The following is a 16018-nucleotide window of genomic DNA, read 5'->3' as shown; positions in this document are numbered from 1 at the left end:
CAGGATCAGTAAAAGCCTGGAAAGAAAGGACGGGGCGACAATGAGCACACAGAGTGGGACGACGTTGGCTGTACCCGAACAGGCTGAATCGCCGAAGCACATGCTGGACTACCCCCGGTAAGCGAGTGGATGGACCTCCTAACACTGAAGCTTCTAAAGCACAGAGGCGCCATCAAGCTAGAGATGGTGGCAACGGGGAAGGCAGCAGTCATAGATGCTCTGGCCCTCTTCAAGGGGCGCTAGAAAAGATGGAGCAATGGCTGGAGTCGCAGGAGGCAAACGTCAGGGAGCTGGAGAAGGCAGTAACTGAATCGTGTAGCCAGTTACAATGGCTAACTCCCGATTAGAATGGCCAAACCCCGATTTAAAATGGCAAACGAAAGAGGCTGATGGGAAAATCAGCCAACAGGACTCAAACAGGCAGCTGCAGGTAAAACTGTGTATTCGCCTCTGGGGAGGCCAGACAGAATCGATACCTGCAGCCATCAACATAACAACACACTATCCATCTGAATATAAATTAGCAATCCCTGGGAACAATGTGCAACAAATTAGACACACAAAGCCAACCCAGACTTTTCGGCGCCAGCAGGAGCCTACACAAAGAGAGGTGAACGACCACCCCAAAACCACCCATCGATCAAGGAATCGCTCCAGCATTGGAGAATATGGAACCAAATGATTGGGACGAAGTCCAATCACTTGGAACCAGGTACAGGGTCCGCCCCGAAAGGCGGGAAGCCCCTGGGGATTATAAGAATAGAGTCCAAGGTCAAATCGGTCTCTCTCCATCCTCCCTCACCATTCGAGACCCTTCTGCTGACCTTCTACAACAGCCGCTAGAATCTAAGTCTTACTCCAACGCTCGCTACGAGATAGGCACTCCTGGCTATCGACCTGTACCCGCTTTGAATCCCGCAGGTTCAGAACCCATACGAAAGGCCATTTGTTTCCCTGACCTGGTGGGCCATTTCCAAAGTTAAGTATTGGCCTGTTAGTTGTAAGAAGTAGCTTAGAAGTAGAATTAATGTACAAGTATTGATTACTGTATATAATAAATGTGCGTTGATTTAACTCTTACTAAGCGGTGTGTTGGATTATTGATCATTACTTGGACTTGAACCACGTGGCGGTATCAGAAAGATACCTGACAACTCAAGAGCAAAGGTGATAGAACAAGAGCAATTAAACTAAGGCTAAAATGAGCAACAATCGCCTCATTGGAGACGGAGGTGGCAAGGTTGGCGGCGACCCAGGTGACGATGAAAGGTAAGGTCGAGGACCAGGAGAACCTGTCACGTTGTCAGAATCTCTGCATTGTGGGCTTAACGGAGGGCAATGAGGGCAGGAGCCCCACAGAGTATATGGCTCAGATGCTGGGGAAATTGATCGGGGTGGGAACTTACCCAAACCCCCAGAGGTAGCGAGAGCCCACGGGTCACTCCGGCCAAGGCCCAAAGCTGTACCAGAACCAAGACAGAGAAGATCCTGAACTGAGCAAGGCACACACGGTCCTGTAAGTGGGAGGGACATTCGATCTGTGTACCAAGATGTTCGCAGATTCACTAGTAAAGGGAAACCTACCGCCAGCGCTGGCTCAAGCCTCAATATCGCTGATCCCCCAAAAAGACAAAGACCTGACAGAGTGTGGGTCCTACAGACCCATCACACTCTTTAACACTGATACAAAGGTCCTGGCGAAGGCCCTGGCAAGGCAACTAGAGAGCCGCATGCTAGAGGTAGTCGCGGAAGATCAGACGGGCTTTGTCGGGCAGGCAGCCAACAGTGAACTGCTGAACACATACACATACACAAACACATACACATACACATAAGATGCCTGCTGAACATGATTATGACCTCATCTGGGGAGAGAACACCAGAAGTGATCATCTCCCCAGACAAAGAAAAGGTCTTCCACAGGGTTGATTGGGCGTACCTCATTGCGGTACTGAAGCAGTTTGGGTTTGGGTCAGGGTTCACCTCCTGGGTGTAACTACTGTACAGCGCGCTCCTGTGACGAGCGCAAGGACAAACACTACCTGCTCTGGATACTTCTGGCTGCACAGAGGCACAAGGGATGTCTATTGGCCCGGCTGCTGTGTGTTCTGGCACTTGCGCCACTGGCGATCCCTCTCAGAGCGGCGAAGGGGTGGAGAGGTATCCAAAGGGTTGACAGACAGCATAGAGTCTCACTCTATTGAATAAATTGAATGTAGGGAAAAGTGAATGGAATATGTAGGCGGTGGAGGGAGGAGGGGTTGGGGAGGGTCAGGGGCATGTTCTCGGAAGGGAGGTTTGCTGAGCTAGAGGAGCTGTGGGAGAGGTTTGAGCTACCAAGAGGGAGTGCGTTTATGTACTGGCAGGTGGGGGACTTTGCACATAAGAAGCTGCCTTTATTCCCTCACGTACCGGAGTACACGCTTCTGGAGAAATTGCAGCTCCTGGGTGAGGTGGGGAATGGTAGGGTTGGGGAATGGCAGGATTGGAGGTATATGGGTAGTTGGGAGAGCAGGGCAAGACAGTACAGAGAAGGATCAAGCGGAATTGAGGAGGGAGATATGATGGGGACTTTGGTGTGAAGTAATGCGGCGAGTGAACTCAATCTCCTCCTTCACAAGAATGAGTTTGATATTTAAGGTGCTGCACAAGGTCCACATGACTCAGCTCGGATGAGTGGATGAGAAGTGTGGGAGGGGGCCGACGAATCATGCTCATATGTTCTGGGAGTGTGAGGAGTTCGAGAACTTTTGGGAGACGGTGTCTGGGACCCTATCAATGATTGTAGGGGTTGAGATGAAGCCAGACACTATGGTGATGATCTTTGAGGTGTTGGGGCGGAAGGGGGCCGATGCCGTGGCCTTCACCTCTCTGATTGTTCGGCGAAGGATACTTTTGAATTGGGGGTCAGCTATGCCACCGGGGATCGCGGGGGATCTGTACGAATTTCTCATGTTGGAGAAAATTGAATTTGCCTTAAGGGGGGGTCAGAGGAGTGCTTTGAGGTACAGTGGAGGCCATTCATGGCTATATTTCAGGAGCTGTTTGTTACGAGGGTGGGGGAGGGGGGGATTAGAAGGGGAAAAATGTACAAACTGTAAAGTTTGATTGGACGTTATTTTGTTGAATATGTTTGGAATAAAATATCTTTTTTTTAAAAACGAAAACCCCTTTGTTTAAAAAATGCATATGTTTTACCCTGGATTTAATTAAGATCACACATGCAACAATTATCACAAAGGGCATCCTCATGAAAATGTACCACTGAAAATAGAACCAACTAAAAAAATGCAACCTTGACAGCAGCCTAAAAATCTAGTAAGAGGCTTCAGATACAGAAATAAATCGTTATATCTTTGGATACTTTAATAAAAAATTAGAACGTGGAATAGTCCATTGATGGAAAATAATCTGTGGGGCCCCGCACTTCGGGTTGAGAGTCCGTGACATTTCGGAATCGGACCATGGAGCGGCACCAAAAATGTAGCCTCCCCCCCCCCCCCCAAGATCACACACGCCCGCAGATCCATGACGCCTGATTGCTCCCCTTCCCGTCCATGAGGCTCTCTTCCCCCCCCCCCCCCCCCCAAGTGAACGATCCCCTGTCCCCCACCAAGGCGGATGCTGACTGAGTCCGCAGCCGCCACCCGACGTTCCCGATGGCCGATAGGTGGTTAGAACTACGCTGTCGGGAACTCAGCCAGTTGCGCACAGAGAATCACGGGGGGGGGGGGGGGGGCTCTGTCAATGGTCCCCTACCCACGCTGCGTAGTTTGCGTGCGATAGAATCACAGGAGCGGTGCAGGTCCGAATTCCGGGTTGAAGACAATTCTCCGTCGGCGCGGAGGCTCGGAGAATCCAGCCCCCTATGTTTGAGGAGCTGAGCGTAGAAGAGAGAGAGAGAGAGAGCACGGGAGAGAGGGAGAACAGTTACAGGGCAGAAGTTTTGAAAATGGACCAAGAGAAGTCATGACAGTTACAGAGAAGCAGGCTTTGGAAAAGGATAATAAACAAATGTCTCTAACAAAAGGAAAATTGCTTTGTAAATCCAAGTATTGCCTTGGCCTGTCTATGTAAGCAGCACGGTTAGGGGTTGTTTAATAGGAACTTGTGTGTTAAGGTTAAGAAACGGTATGTAATCAGTTAGTGTAGTAAAAGTTTAAATATTGTTTTCTTTCCTGTAAATAAAAAGTTTGTTTATAAAATAACCAAGCTCTATTTCTTATAATATCACACCTGAAAGGAATTGATCTTTCTGCACCATCTTAAACTTGAAAAACATTACACGCCTGGTGCAGTATCTTAGCCAATTATTGAGGGCTGACTAGGTGCCCGTACACTAGTAATGTACTATAAAAGGGCTCACCCTGCCTGCCGATCACTTCTGATGAAAGATATACAACAAAAACATTTATTGGGCCGTATTCTGTTGGGGCAGGGCATTTAATGGCATGTGGCATTATTTAAACTTGCCCTGATCTCATATTTTTGCTTACAAAGGTGCTAAAAGTGTCAGCTGATAGCAGTGCAGTGAAAGAAACAGGATACTTGGAACCTGAGTGACCAGGACTACCAACTATGTATCTCCTTAACCAATCAGATTGAACAATTCATAAATAAACAAACAGAGGAAGCACTGATAAGGAAGTGAAAATTGGAGTGGCTGAATACAATGTCAAATCAGGTACTGGAAGGGAAATAAAGAGATATTGAGAGATAGAGAGAAGAAAGTTTTTTTTATAAGTTACATTTTTAAAATCTCAAACAATTAATACCTCAAGAAATTAAGTTCTCTATTTCTAATAGATAATTTACAGTGGCAATGATGTTGAATAGCTGTATTACCACATTGTTAAAATGGTACTGATGTTTGGAATGACAAGACAACCATACAAATACAGCAGCTTCATGATTTGTCAATGGTGAGCCTGACGCCAATGTGCCATTTTTGCAAAGCAGAATGTGGAGTGCCACTACTCAGGCAGCACCATTTGGAGACCATAGATTGCGGTATAGTAAGTCAATCTTTGAAGCCCCCAGAAATTCTTTCAAAAATGGGGATCAACTTGTGCATGCACAGAGTCCACAGCTGGAAGAGTAGATAGGGAGAAACTGTTCCCCCTCTTAAAAGGGTCAAGAAAACAAGAGAAAACAGTTTACGGTGATTTTCAAAAGAAGCAAGTGTTGTGAGAGAAAACCTTTTTCACAACAAGCTGAATTTTATGGCCCCATCAAAGGAGTGGAGGTGGAAAATGTGGCAAGCCATTCAAAAGTCCATTGACTTCAGCAGGAGCGTGAAATTCCACTCAACGGGTGGTTTAGGTCTGGAATACACTGCCTGGACGTGTGGTGGAGGCAGGTTCAAATGAGGCATTAAAGGGGGCATTAAATGATTATTTGAATAGAATCAACATGCAGAGGTACAGGGAAAGGCAGAGGAATGACACTAAGCCATAATGCTCATTTTGGTGCAGACACAATGGGCCAAATGGCCTTCTTCTGCACTGTAACAAAAGAAACAGTGGGTGGTTTGGGTGGTCACAATTTTGAAATGTGACAAAAATTGGTAATTCATATTAAATTAATGTGGCATGATTTATTGAATAAATTATGCAAAGATATCTTTAACTGCAAACTGTTTTTAAAAATTCATTTACAGGACGTGGCCGTCACTGGCTAGGCCAGCATTTATTGCCCATCCCTAGTTGCCCAGCAGAAAGTGGTGGTCAATTGCCTCCTTGAACCGCTGCAGTCCTTAAGGTGTAGGTACACCCACTGTGCTGTTAGGAAGGGAGTTCCAGAATGTTGCCCCAGCGACAGTGAAGGAACACAATATATTTCCAACTCAGGGTGGTGACTGGCTTGGAGGGGAACCTCCAGGTGGTGGAGTTCCCAGTTACCTGCTGTCCTTCTGGATGGTAGTGGATTTGAAAGGCGCTGTCTAAGGAACATTGGTGAGTTAGTGCAGTGCATCTTGTAGATAGTACACACATCTGCCATTGTTCGTCGGTGGTGGAGGGTTTAAATGTTTGTGGAAGGGGAAGCAATCAAGTGGGCTTTGTCCCGAATGTTGTTGGAGCTGCACTTGTCTAGGCAAGTGGAGAGTATTCAATTTCACTCCTGACTTGTGCCTTATAGATGGTGGACAGGCTTTTTTGGGGGGGGGGGGGGGGGGGGGAGGAGAAAGAGTTCAGGAGGCGAGTTATTCTACGTAGGATTCCTAACCTTTGACCTGCCCTGGTAGCCACAGTATTAATAAGGCTAGTCCAATTCAGTTTCTGATCAATGGTAAACCCCAGGATATTGATTGTGGGGGTTCAGCGATGGCAATGCCAATGAATGTCAAGGGGTGGTGGTTTGATCCACCCTTGTACATGGTCATTGCCTGGCACTTGTGGCGCGAATGTAATTTGAGATCCATCAAATTCATTCATTCGGCAACTGAGACACGTAGAGTTCATCAAATGTATTTTGAGTCTCTTTGGCCATAGATAGCATTGTTGTAAGGATCCCACTCTGGATCAAATTTGGTGCTTTCAGGATCATTCCTCATCACAAATCACCTTCCCCTCCATCCTCTAAATTGCATATTCCATTTTTTCTTTAAAAAGCAATTTGATGACACTATAGCAGCCCATGATTTGACAATCATCCATACAAAACATCAAGTGGGGTAGTGCACTTATTTCCACTCTTTGTAAAGGTTATTGTCTCAGCCAATCATCCATTTGGCACAAACGGGATCCTTGTTGAGGCACAGGTTGAACAATACAAGTTATATCAGGGGTCAGGCCTAACGTCCAATGTGGGTGTTCATTATTCACAGGAACCTCCAGATCTCATTAATTATGTAGGATCTGTACACACCCCACAGTAACAAGCTGCATTTTCTACATAGGCTATTGGGATGCCTATTCCATATATTTTCGAATCATAACTTCACTCCATCCTCATCCATCCAACAGTTGTCATGGACATGAACAAACTCTCCTGCAGGGAACGTGATGTTCAGCATGGGTTTTACAGTTTAAAATTTTCACATGCTCTAATTTAGTTTCATCGGCCCTGCGGGTCTGTACCACCATGAATCTGGGGCTGGATTCTCCGCTGGCGGGATTCTCCATTTTGCCACCTGGGGGGTTCCTGACTGCGTGAGGCTGCCCCACAATGGGAAACCCTATTGACCGGGGGCGTAACAGAGAATCCTGCTGGCGGATCGGGGCAGAAATGTGGCGTGGCGGGGAATGCAGCCGTGGTCTTTTCATGTCCTCTTGTTTTCACTCAAACGGTTTTCGAATCGTTCTTCTCCCCATTTGATTGCTGGACATTTTATCCATGTTGCCAGTCTGACTTAATGGGTACTTGTGTTTCTGCTATTGTCTGATGATGAACTGTTGGAAACTGGTAATTGTGGCATTGAAATCTTTTGGTAGTGACCTTGGTCTTCTGCCACAATAATAAAGCAACAACACCCACTAGGTGCTGGTCTGAAATCTTTAGTCAACTCAAGGTTTGATTTGGCCCATACAGCATTGCAACATTCGGACAATTTTCAAGGACCCATTCCGATATATGCTTCACAAGATCAGTGGCTGATCCCTGTTTTGATGGCGCATTTGGTCTTGGGCATTTCCCTCAGGGTAGATTTCTTCTTCTATTCTTGCATCAGTTTTTCACCAATATGGAATTTCCTTGCTGCATCACAGTGATTTGACAAGTTAACAAATGTTATGGCTTTTAGCTTGAAAGCAGCTTCGTACTTCATTCTTTTTTGCCTGAGGACAGATTTCTGTTCATCACTCTCCATGCCATGTGCAGTCTGCTCTGGGAGGATAGGTTTTAAACTCCCAAGCATCTTCTTCACAATCCAGCATATGTCTCCTGCTTGATTGCATGCGCCAACTTACAGTATAAGCTAAGTAAAATATGTATTGCTCAGGTAAAAGGTTGAGGCCTAGGATATTATTAATAAGAGTACAGTATTTCGAAGATGAAAACTGGGGTCAACTTCACAAAATCATATCGTGAAGAGGCCATTCGGCCCATCGAGTCTGCACTGACACATGAAAAACATGACGTGCCTATCTAATCCCATTTGCCAGCACTTGGCCCATAGCCTTGGATTTTCTGACATGACATGCCTCATCCAGGTGAGGCAACCCATCACACTCCCAGGCAGTGCATTCCAGACCGTCACCATCCTCTGGATAAAAACATTTTCCTCAAATCCCCCCTAAACCTCCTATCCCTCACCTTGAATTTGTGTCCCCTCAGAACTGACCCTTCAACTAAGGGGAACAGCTACTCCCTATCCACCCTGTCCATACCCCTCATAATGTTTTACATGTCGATCAAATGCCCTCAATCGTCTCTGCTCCAGTGAAAACAACCCAAGTCTATCCAACCTCTCTTTATAACGTAAATGTTCCATCCCAGGCAACATCCTGGTGAATTGCCTCTGCAGCCTCCTCCAGTGTAATCACATCCTTCCTGTAATGTGGTGACCAGAATTGCACACAGTACTCAAGCTGTGGCCTCACCAAAATTTTATACAACTCTTAACACGAGTTTATGTTATAGATTGCTTTTGTAATCTATACATCCGTTGATAAAGGTGTCCCATATGCATTTTTCACCACCACTTTAACCTGCCCTTCTGCCTTCAGAGATCTATAGACAAACACGCCAAGGTCCCTTTGTTCCTCAGAACTTCCCAGTGTCAGGCCATTCATTGAAACTTCCTCGTAACATTATTCCTTCCAAGTGCATCACCTCACACTTTCAGGGTTAAATTCCATCTGACACTTTTCTGCCTATTTCACCATCCCGTCTAAATCTTCCTGTAACCCAAGGCACTCAATCTCACTCTTAACCATCGGGCCAATATTTGTGTCATCGACAAACTTACTGATCCTACCCCCAACATAATCATCTATGTTGTTTATATAAATGGCAAACAATAGGGGACCCTGCACAGATTCCTGTGGTACACCACTGGACACTGGCTTCCAGTCACTAAAGCAGCCATTTCTCATCACCATCGGTCACCTACAGCTAAGCCAATTTTGAATCCACATTATCAAGTTACCTTGTATCCATTGTATATTTGCCTTCTTTATAAGTCTTCCATGTGGGACCTTGTCAAAGGCTTTTCTGAAATCCATGTAAATGACATCAACTGCACTATCCTCATCTATACACCTGTTCACATGCTCGAAAAATTCAATCAAATTTGTTAGGCATGACCCCCCTCTGACAAAGCCATGCTGACCATTCCTGACCAAACCTTGCCTCTCCAAGTGGAGATATATCTCCTTCGGAATTTTCTCCAAATGTTTCCCTACCACTGATGTGAGGCTCGCTGGTCTGTAGTTCCGTGGCTCATCTCTACAGCCTTTCTTAAATAATGGGACCATATTAGCTGTTCTCCAGTCCTCTGGCACCTCCCCAGAAGCTAGAGAGGAACTAAAAATTTGGGTCAGAGCTCCTGCAATCTCCTCGCTTTCTTCCCACATATTCAAGGACACAATTCATCCGGGCCTGGAGACTTGTATCTGGGGACACAATTCATCCGGACCTGGAGATTGGTATCCAGAGACACAATTCATCTGGACCTGGAGACTTGTATCCGGGGACATAATTCATCTGGACCTGGAGACTTGTCCACTTTTAAGCCTGCCAAAACCTCCAATACCTTGTCATTCCCTATGACAATTGTACTCAAGAACCTCACAGTCTCTCTCCCAGAGTTCTATAGCTACCCCCTCATTCTCTTGTTTGAACACAAATCTGAAGTATTTGTTCAACACCCTACCAATGTCCTCTGGCTCCACTCACAGTTTTCCCTGTTGATCCCTAATGCGCCCTACTTTTCCCTGGTTCATCTCTTCCCATTGATATACTTATAGAATATCTTGGGATTTTCCCTCCTTTTATCAGCCAGAGTTTTCTCATATCCCCTCTTTGCTCTCTTAATTGCTTTCTTAAGCTCAATCCTGCACTTTCTGCACTCCACTAATCCATCCATTGATTTTCTCCCCTTGTACTAGCCTCTCTTTTCCTTCTCATCGTATCCTGAAGGTCGCTGGTCATCCATGGTTCTCTGGGCTCGTTACTCCTTCCTATTAAGCTAGAGGGAACATGCTGGGCCCGAACCCTCACCATTTCCTTTTTAAACTCCTCCCACTGTTCTTCTGTAGATTTCCAGTCTACCTTGGCCAGATCCTGCCTGATTTTACTAAATTCCGCTCTCCCCCAATCCAAAACCTTATTTGCAACTTGTCCATTTCTTTGTCCATAACCAACTTAAATTGTAACATGTTGTACTTATATGCCATGTGTACACAAAAACATGATAATCAGGGTCAGAAAATTGGGTCATCTTATATGTCAGGTTGATTTATACACCACAACCTACTGTATTGATATTTCAGCACAATGCACTCCTCATTTTAAGTTGTTGTACCATTTACCCCTAAATAACTGTAAGTGGCATTTGTCCTGTCCTTATTTTGACAGCAAAATCTGGTCGGTTAACCTGTTCTTTCTTCTTCAGATCCTAAAAGTCCCTCTGTGCATTAAGGTTTCTCCATCAGTATTCTGAATGCTATTGGCCATTCTACTCAGGCACGAAGCTGTGCACCTGAAAGACTACCATACAGTTGAACATCTATAGACAACAATAATTTCCTCCAAAGGCTTAATGGATAAATTCTTTGCATAATGGATAAAGTACCGAATAATATAGACCAGAATGTTCCAGGTTTTGCCCTTATTTTGGTGCTAAATTAGTTACCTTAATCCAGACAGAAATTGAGGCATGACAATTGGCCTTTGAAAATTTGGGGTAGGAAAGAAAATAAATCCAGCCACCGACTCCATTCCTAATTGGTATCAAATGCCCATCTGGTAAATGAGTGGACAAAAGGGCATTGGTTGAGGACCTGATCAATCAGGTTTAGTGGTCAGATATCCTGTTGATACATAGGGTTGGATTTTCATCTTCAAGGGGGATAATTGTAGTGAGCAAAGTTTGTGACTTGACAGACCTACCTTGATAGAAATGGCCCCATCAGAACCAAGTTTTGCTCAGGTATGGGTTGTAGTGGGGCAGGAGGGGCAGGGGGCAGGAGACAGCAGGTCATGGTGAACTAGTGTGGGATGAAGTTGGGTATACTGCCCTGGAAGCGGATCAGAGGTGATCACATCAGCTGCTGAGTACTGTTTAAAGTCCTGCTTCGGTTCGGTGGAACTTTGTCCCAGTTTTTGTTTATATTTTAGGCCCTCTATCCCTCACACACTCCTCATGCCAACTCATAACCCTACCCACCCCCAATGGTCCCTCATACACTCCATGCCAACTCCAGGCATTTCTATGCACATTCACCCAGTATCGACTCTGTACAGAACTAATGAATCTTTTGATAAAAACGGCACTGCATAATGAGAGTTGGCTGAGAGCCTAGACTCCCACAAAAGCGTTAACTTTGTTGACACAGGTGTAGGGAAATTAAATCTTTGCCTGATTGACAGCTATATGTTATAATAAATCTTATGCATAAAGCATGTTCCCCATATTGATATATTACCCCTTGTGCCAGTCATGGTTCAGTTGTCACACTATCACTTCGAGTCAGAAGGTTTTAGGTTCAAGCACCATTCCAGAGATCCGAACAGAAAAATCTAGGCTGACACTCCATGCAATACTGAAGGAGAAGTGTATGGCAAAGGTACAATCTTTCAAATGAGACATTAAACCGAGGCTCCATCTGCCCCTCAAGTGGACATAAAAGATCCCACCATTTCAAAGAACAGCAGGCAACTTATCCTCAGTAACATAGAACATAGAACAATACAGCGCAGTACAGGCCCTTCGGCCCACGATGTTGCACCGAAACAAAAGCCATCTAACCTACACTATGCCATTATCATCCATATGTTTATCCAATAAACTTTTAAATGCCCTCAATGTTGGCGAGTTCACTACTGTAGCAGGTAGGGCATTCCACGGCCTCACTACTCTTTGCGTAAAGAACCTACCTCTGACCTCTGTCCTATATCTATTACCCCTCAGTTTAAAGTTATGTCCCCTCGTGCCAGCCATATCCATCCGCGGGAGAAGGCTCTCACTGTCCACCCTATCCAACCCCCTGATCATTTTGTATGCCTCTATTAAGTCTCCTCTTAACCTTCTTCTCTCCAACGAAAACAACCTCAAGTCCATCAGCCTTTCCTCATAAGATTTTCCCTCCATACCAGGCAACATCCTGGCAAATCTCCTCTGCACCCGCTCCAAAGACTCCACGTCCTTCCTATAATGCGGTGGCCAGAACTGTACGCAATACTCCAAATGCGGCCGGACCAGAGTTCTGTACAGCTGCAACATGACCTCCCAACTCCGGAACTCAATCCCTCTACCAATAAAGGCCAACACTCCATAGGCCTTCTTCACAACCCTATCAACCTGGGTGGCAACTTTCAGGGATCTATGTACATGGACACCTAGATCCCTCTGCTCATCCACACTTTCAAGAACTTTACCATTAGCCAAATATTCCGCATTCCTGTTATTCCTTCCAAAGTGAATCACCTCACACTTCTCTACATTAAACTCCATTTGCCACCTCTCAGCCCAGCTCTGCAGCTTATCTATATCCCTCTGTAACCTGCTACATCCTTCCACACTATCGACAACACCACCGACTTTAGTATTGTCTGCAAATTTACTCACCCACCCTTCTGCGCCTTCCTCTAGGTCATTGATAAAAATGACAAACAGCAACGGCCCCAGAACAGATCCTTGTGGTACTCCACTTGTGACTGTACTCCATTCTGAACATTTCCCATCAACCACCACCCTCTGTCTTCTTTCAGCTAGCCAATTTCTGATCCACATCTCTAAATCACCCTCAATCCCCAGCCTCCGTATTTTTTGCAATAGCCTACCGTGGGGAACCTTATCAAACGCTTTGCTGAAATCCATATACACCACATCAACTGCTCTACCCTCGTCTACCTGTTCAGTCACCTTCTCAAAGAACTCAATAAGGTTTGTGAGGCATGACCTACCCTTCACAAAGCCATGCTGACTATCCCTGATCATATTATTCCTATCTAGATGATTATAAATCTTGTCTCTTATAATCCCCTCCAAGACTTTACCCACTACAGACGTGAGGCTCACCGGTCTATAGTTGCCGGGGTTGTCTCTGCTCCCCTTTTTGAACAAAGGGACCACATTTGCTGTCCTCCAGTCCTCTGGCACTATTCCTGGCCAAAACCTGGCCACATGGCACAGATTATGTGGTCATACCATAAGGCTGTTTGTGGGATCTTCCTGTATACAAATTGGCTCTATTTCTGCATTACAACAGTGACTACACTTCAAAACACTTAATTAGCTGCAAAGCACTTTAAGGCACATCCTTGAGTTGTGAAAGGTCTTATATAAATATAAGTTTTAAAGTATATTTTTGACTTCCATCTACCTGTAAAAACAAAAGTGAAGGAAACTTTCGAAGCAAGAATAAACTTTCCATCACCTTATTCCACAAAATATCTTTGAAGAAAGAAAAATATAGAATGAGAACCATCAGCAGATAGTTATAGAAAAGAGACTTTAATTTCTACCCGTGAGCAACGCTATGGAAGATCAGTTGTCAATGTAGTCCTTGAGCACAACAATCCCATTCGGTAAAGAACATGCGAGTTATTTAACAGCACTTACATTTGGAAATATCCCTCCTTTCTTCACGTTCTTTGGGTGATCGAACTGAACATGGTCGAGCATTAAGTACAAGGAAAAGATCACCACGCAGAATACGGCACTTCCAAATATAGTGAATTGCCTGCTCAGTTTCATTTTTATGTCTTTTTACACATTTAAAGACATAAGAACATGGACGGCATCTGTATAGTTGTGCTATTTTAATATTTGCGAACGGTGGTATAAAAAGTTCCTGCCGAGAGGGTACGCAGAATGAATTGCCTCATTAGACTAACCAGCAAACACAGGAAGCAAACGTTTTCCTGTCACATGCACCGAGTGACAGAACCGTATAGAAATCCCAATCGGTTTTCAAACACGCTTCCCCATAAAGCTCCACTGCCAAAAACAACTTCACCGTATCGTAAGATAGCTGCCGTCTCTCTCTCAACACACTAATCCTGGTAAAATGTAATATCTTCGGAAGAGTCCAGGTAGTGGAGCTGAGCAGTTTAGGTGGAGACAGATGTTGTAAACAGAGTTGCGAAAAACAGCAGCTCCACCAGGTGCACGACAACCTGTATTTCCACTTCTTGGCGTTTCTAAGGCAAACGGTGTACGCCCAGAATAACTGGTTTCACACGTCCTTTTTCACCACCCCTGATGCAATTCTGTAACACGTTCAGAATTCAAAATCGGCCACGCGTTAAAAATGAACATAAAACTCGTTTTGCAAGTCGCGGTCCTCGATAAATCGAAACAGCCGATGGCGATAAATTACCGACTACGTTGTCACCCCATCACAAATTGCTCAATCTCGCCGACCTTTGCTCTGCAAATATTTTTCGTTTCTGCGCCCTTTTGCCCCAGTCTCCTGAGCTTAATCGAATCGTTTTGGCAAATCACTCTGCTGAATGTGCAGCCTCTGGTCGTTAAATTCCCTCGGAGGCTGGTGCCAACAGTTAGCCCCAGCCCCTGAAATTCACTCGGCAAACGATAACCATCCGTAAACTTCACCTTCCTGGTCAGACGAATGTCGTTTTTCAAACCTAAGCAGAACCATTCCACTTCCTCCTCGCCGAGGGTGTAATGTTTATTTTTAAGGGTACAGTATATAGTATTCTTCTAAATGAAAATATTTGGGTGCATTTTTATAGACCGTGTTCCTTTGTCAGTAAACGTATGTTGGAGAAAAACATTAGAGACGAGCCAATTCTGTGGCACGGAAACGTCAAAGCCCACAGCTTCCTCCACTCGTAACCAAAAGCTTCGTGAACCCCTTTCCCTCCAGCCCACACCAAGTGCTCGTCCGAAACACCGCCCAGCTAACACGGCCCTTTTAGCGTACGTTTACAACCTCGGTTAGTGTCTTTTATTCGCAGAGCTTTGTAATGTGCGTTGTAAATATGCTCAGTCCCTCCCTCTCCCCACCCCGCTTTTTTTTTTTTGTCAGTTGCTGTTGACGGCTCGAGCCACAGTCCAAACTCCGCCTCGCGCGCGCGAACGCTCAGTCACGTGGGCTGAAGCGAAGGCGCGCATGCGGCAATTTTCAGCTGTGGCTGTGAGTATTGCAGTGCAGCTGCAAAGGAATGGACGGGCACACAACCGCAAGTTCCTCTTTCCATCTCCGGCAAAATAAATAGCAGGAGTAACATTACAGTCACTTTAGGGGGAATGGAAGCACAGCTGTGTCGGTGGTATAGGGCAAGGCCACCATTTATTGCCCATCCCCAATTGCACTGTGTGACTTACTTGACCATTTCAGAGGACAGTTAAGAGTTGAGGTACCCTCAATAACGACGCTTAGAGTGTAAACGGTAAAGAAGGCTTTATTCGACTAAGAAGTACACTAGAGCTGAGACATGTGCTGACTGCTGCACAACCCATGAGGCAGCCCTTTATATATGGCTCACAGATGGGCGGAGCCAGAGGCAGTGTCCCCAGGGTTCCAAGCCCGGTCTTAAAGGGGACATCACCTTACATGATGATAAGACAGTAACCGTTCACCACATTCACCCCCTGTTTAAAAAGAGTCCGGCGGGGGTGAAGTGCCATCATAGGTCCATCCGTCTCGTTGGCCGGATCGTCCTCATCGACCTCCTCATTTCGGGCGGTGGTGCGGCAGGCACGGACGTCCCGGTTGAGGGCACATCCGGGAGCACAGCGGTCGGAGCTTCGCTCCGGATCGGGGCAGGGGGACTAGGCAGGGCTGGGGGTAGTGGTGCCGGCACCGGCAGGGTGTGTAAAGGGGGGGTGCGCGGTAGGTGCTCACCACCGGAAGGGGGTGTGTTGTAGGGGGCGCTGGGTCCTGCA

General features: G+C 45.8%; 1 protein-coding gene across 2 annotated transcripts in view; it reads right to left on the bottom strand.

The window, feature by feature from the left end:
- The window catches only part of man2a1 (mannosidase, alpha, class 2A, member 1), a 327615-nt gene extending 312532 nt beyond the window's left edge, over positions 1–15083 (bottom strand). Inside the window, exon 1 of one of the 2 annotated variants that reach the window (XM_072516408.1) lies at positions 13727–15083. In XM_072516408.1, the coding sequence (XP_072372509.1) occupies positions 13727–13861 (135 nt within the window). In that variant the 5' untranslated portion in view covers positions 13862–15083. The remainder of the gene's footprint in view (positions 1–13726) is intronic. The other variant, XM_072516407.1, reaches the window with a different exon arrangement.
- Between the last annotated feature and the right edge of the window lie 935 nt (positions 15084–16018).

This window comes from Scyliorhinus torazame, chromosome 9 (genome assembly GCF_047496885.1).
Source record: "Scyliorhinus torazame isolate Kashiwa2021f chromosome 9, sScyTor2.1, whole genome shotgun sequence".
Classification (NCBI taxonomy): Eukaryota; Metazoa; Chordata; class Chondrichthyes; order Carcharhiniformes; family Scyliorhinidae; genus Scyliorhinus; species Scyliorhinus torazame.
The sequence above is the reverse complement of the archived record's forward strand: the minus strand, read 5'-3'. Positions and strand labels throughout refer to the sequence as shown.